The sequence below is a fragment of the Dendrobium catenatum genome, unplaced genomic scaffold, assembly GCF_001605985.2.
Source record: "Dendrobium catenatum unplaced genomic scaffold, ASM160598v2 fragScaff_scaffold_847, whole genome shotgun sequence".
NCBI classification, from domain to species: Eukaryota; Viridiplantae; Streptophyta; class Magnoliopsida; order Asparagales; family Orchidaceae; genus Dendrobium; species Dendrobium catenatum.
The window spans coordinates 5,513,580-5,517,760 of NW_021319309.1; the positions used below are offsets into that span (position 1 = coordinate 5,513,580).

A 4,181-nucleotide genomic window follows, 5' to 3' on the forward strand; every position below is an offset into this window, starting at 1 on the left:
TCAATCATACACGCGAAAATGTCAGGCAAATCTAAGTCCTCTTGACCCAATCAACAAATCAAGATGAGCCTCCATCAGCAGAGGAAACATTCTTATAGGATTTGTCTTTGACTTAGCCTGAGTGCGTAAAAATATGGTGTCATGTCATCTGTTTGTGTGACCCGAGTGGTAGTGGAAGTGGCCGATCCAAAATTTTCTGCTTAAGACAAAATTGTGAGTGGAGAATCTATTGGTGCTTCAAATGATTTATGTTGAATATCTCAATATTCCCTAATAATAAGCTAATAATTTCCTTCAAGATAAAAAAGTTCAGATTCTACCTTTTTATCCAACCGATTGATTATTGCACAACAAGTAATGCTCAATTAACCACTTGATTTGGCTTCCACAAAGAGAAAAATAATTGGAAGAGCAGCTCAAGAACTAGCAGCTTGGCTTCTGCTAAGAAAAAAGCTTTAATTTATACGTACTCATTGATGCTTTTGTTGGATGCAGTGTCTCTGGTGATTCCAAGAAGAAAATCGGCCGATTTTAGATCCATCATCTGTCACATAGATGGTCGATATGAGCTATTCAGGAGCATTTTTATTACAGATTTTACTTCAATAGAGCCAGTGCCAGGCCTGGACGTCAATCCCTTCAGTCTCTCTATGATGGCTGCTAAGCTCGCCTATGAGAACGGTGCTTTCATAGAAAACCAAGTTAATAAATATTGGAAGGTACAAACTATCCCTTATTTTTTTTTCTCTTTTTAAATATATAGATGTTTTAAAAAATAACTACATGTGCGTTGGGTGTTGGGTTTAGGTTAACACAGAATTTTCATATATGACCTTTCTTACCTTCAAATATTAGCTTCGTTTGGAACAGCTTTCTTACAATCTTACTGCTTCTTAAAGATGCTTTTTCAAACGAAACCATAATGTCGCCCTAATTTAATCTCTTAACTATACAAACTTGATCATAGATGATCTTTTTGGAGCTAAATTGAGATCAATTTTGTAAAATCGATGAACTATAGTAGTATCAATTTTATATGAAAATTGTAACATGAGGGATTATTTTGAAAAAAAATTAAGTATAGTCTAAGGTCTAAATTGGGGCAATGTAATATTTTGGGACTAAAGTAATGATAGAGGAATAGTTAAGAGACTATTTGAGTTTGCATTGTTTTCTAAAATTATTAAATATTAATTTTTAGTTTAGAATTTGTGGCTAAATAATAAATTATGAGTTAGTTTCTAATCATAATATTTTTTAAAATATTATGGTGAATATATATATATATATATATATATATTTATGGTGAGAATAATTTAGATAAGATCTGCGTCATTTGTAAATTAATTTATAGCGGAGCATGAGCACGTGCTTCATGCGTTGGCGCATGGGCATGCATGGGCATGGAAGCGAATAGATTAATAAGGACTCTTAATTATTTATGTTATAATCTCAGTTGTTTTGATAAAGTCATAAAGATGGTTCATCTAACTTTATTTTTTTTTATTTTTTTGCAGATGCATTTTGTCAAATTCTTCAATTGTTGGAACAGTAAGTGTACCCTCCCTCAATTATTGATGAAACAGAAAACAAAAAAAAGTGGTCACATGAATTACATGATCCACGCCTTCAAAATTTTTAAATGAATTGAATCTGTTGCATGGGCAACTGGACCCTACATAAATATAAAGAAATTTATTATGTTATTTACTTTATTTTTATTTAAATTTAGAGAAGTAGTGGCGTAATTGACATCTTTAAATAATCGAAAATTTAATGATGGTAAAATTTTACAGAATTTATTTATTTTTTAATTACATAATCTTTATTATTGAATATTGACAAGCTGTTGTCTTCATTTATGTCACTATGGGATTGCTTGTTACTACAGTATATATTGATTTGTAGCTGGGGATTAGGTGTAAATGGGCCAAGTTGGCTCACTAACCGGCTCGAGTTTGACTTATTTATGGGCTCGCGAGCTGAGCTTATCGAGCTCATGAGTCGAGCATGAGCTCAATTCGAAATTGATGTATCATCAAAAAATTATCTTGATCGGGCACGAATCTCGAGCCAAAATCGAGCTGAAAACTTCAAAAATTAAATCTGAGATCACATGAACTCCGATTTCAGCAAACTTATAGTCAAACTGAGCGTCTCGAAAATACGAACTCAACGACGCCAAATTCGACTCAATCCAAGCCCAAATGAGTCCAAATCAAGCAACCAAAGCGTTGTTGGAAAGTTTAAACCATAATTTGAGTTTCCAAAAGGTTTCCAAATATGACGTTCTTATAGTCGAATCGAGCGACTCGACGAGACAAATCCAACGAGCTCAAGATTGCCGAATTCTGACATCATTAAGATCTCTAAATGTCTAACGAACGGTGAACAAATCAAGGATTCAATATCGGCCGTCCATCCGACCACTCCCTATTTACTCTTGATCTCTCACCTATTTACAAGTCATGTCATTCCAGAATATCTATAAAAAGACCCCTCATTTCTCATGAGAGAAGACTCAAGCAAGAAGAAGAGAAGAAAAAGAGAAGAAGAGAAGAAGAAGAGAAGAAGAAGAGAAGAGAAGGATAAGAGGGAATAACTCCTCGACCACCATTGGAGTTTTGCCCGACGCCAGAGTTTTGTCCGACAACCGAGTGACGCCGAAATTCTGCCAGACTCCCGAGCGACGCCGGAATTCTTCCTGACGCCAAAGTAACGCTAGAATTCTGCCCGACGCCCAAGTGACGACGGAACTTTACCCGATTTCCAAGTGACGTCGGAATTCTAAGCGATTCTGAATTCCGCTCAAATAATCAACTTATTTGTAATTGGATTTCAATCAAGAAGTGAAGCTTTGTAATCCGGTCATCCTAAATTTTAAAGATGAGTCAGCCTCTTGTACCTCAAGCAAACACTAGTGGAATTATTTCAACTGGGCATGCAGGGTTTTCAACGTAAAAACATTGGTGTTATTTCTCTCCTGTTTGTGTGCTAGATATCCGTATAACGCTGAGAAGAAAATTTTCTAACTCTATCGCCGCGTATAATCTAGTCCGCAATAGAGCTCGTTTAGGAAACGAGCTTGAGTTTGAGCTTGATGAGGCTCGGCTCGAAAATTTAGTAATATTTTTATAATATTATTATTTTATTTATTAATTTTAAATATTTTAAAAAATTAATAAAAAAATGCAAAACATTGCAGCTTCTTTTTTAAAAATATCGCCTAAGTTTTAAAAATCATGTCTGTCGTTTTAAAAATCTCGCCTCATGCGTGTAAGCCGATTGGATGTGATTTGATGCGAAAGGTGGTTCATTATTCGCGGAACGAGGCGGTCGGAACTAAGTGACAAGCGGGTGTGGAACAAGGCGGGCGTGAGCGTGAAAGCTTGCTTAGTCACGGTAGGCGGACGACGCGGTCGCGAAAGGAGAATGACGCGGACCGCAGAGGCTCGTGAGCCTACTCGAGCACGTTCACAGTGGGACAAGCTCGACTCGAGGTCGAGTTTGACCTGGCTTTCCAATTGACAAGCCAAACTCGATGGTATTATTACTCGACTTGTTTACACCCCTATACAGTGTAGGATGCAAGATGATCGTGATACTGCAGGAGAGAGAGAGCAGGAAAACATAACAAATAACATGAGATAGATTGCTAATGCAGTATTCAATTCATAATGTTTCAGGTTTTTGTAATAGATGCTATATATGTCCTTCTCCTTCCTATTAGTTGTAAGGAAACTAAAGAAAAACAGAGAAAAAATATTCTATGCAATGTTCTGTTTAATAGATGCTATAGGTATTACTAGAGCTGTGCTATCAAGTAGTGGGAAAATAAGTAGTACGGATTAGGGGTGTCAACACTGTACGAAAATCCGATCCGAACCCGACCCATTTCCAAACCGGGTTGGATACGGTTTTCCGAATTCTACCCGTTTTAAAAACGGGTCGGGTTTGGGTTGACCCGATGGGTTGCCAGGTCAAACCGGAAACCTGGTTAAAACGTCTGCCCGGTCGCTCGTGTACCTGCCCTATACTTCCCAACCATTGCCCGGCTGCCTGCGATGCTTCCCTACCCTGCCAGCGAAGATGCCCGCGCCTGCCAGCAAGCTATCATGCGCCTGAGGTTGCCTGCGCGCTTCCCGCTCGCCCACGCGGCTGCTCGCGGGCCCGCGTCCGCT

At 38.0% G+C, this 4,181-nt stretch overlaps 1 protein-coding gene across 1 annotated transcript in view; it reads left to right on the forward strand.

The window, feature by feature from the left end:
* Positions 1 to 517: 517 nt before the first annotated feature.
* Positions 518 to 4,181, forward strand: part of LOC114580172 — a gene marked incomplete at its 5' end in the record, with an annotated part of 4,644 nt that continues 980 nt past the window's right edge. The window contains 2 exon segments of the mRNA XM_028696852.1: positions 518 to 719; positions 1,518 to 1,551. Of these exon segments, the coding sequence (XP_028552685.1) occupies positions 518 to 719; positions 1,518 to 1,551 (236 nt within the window).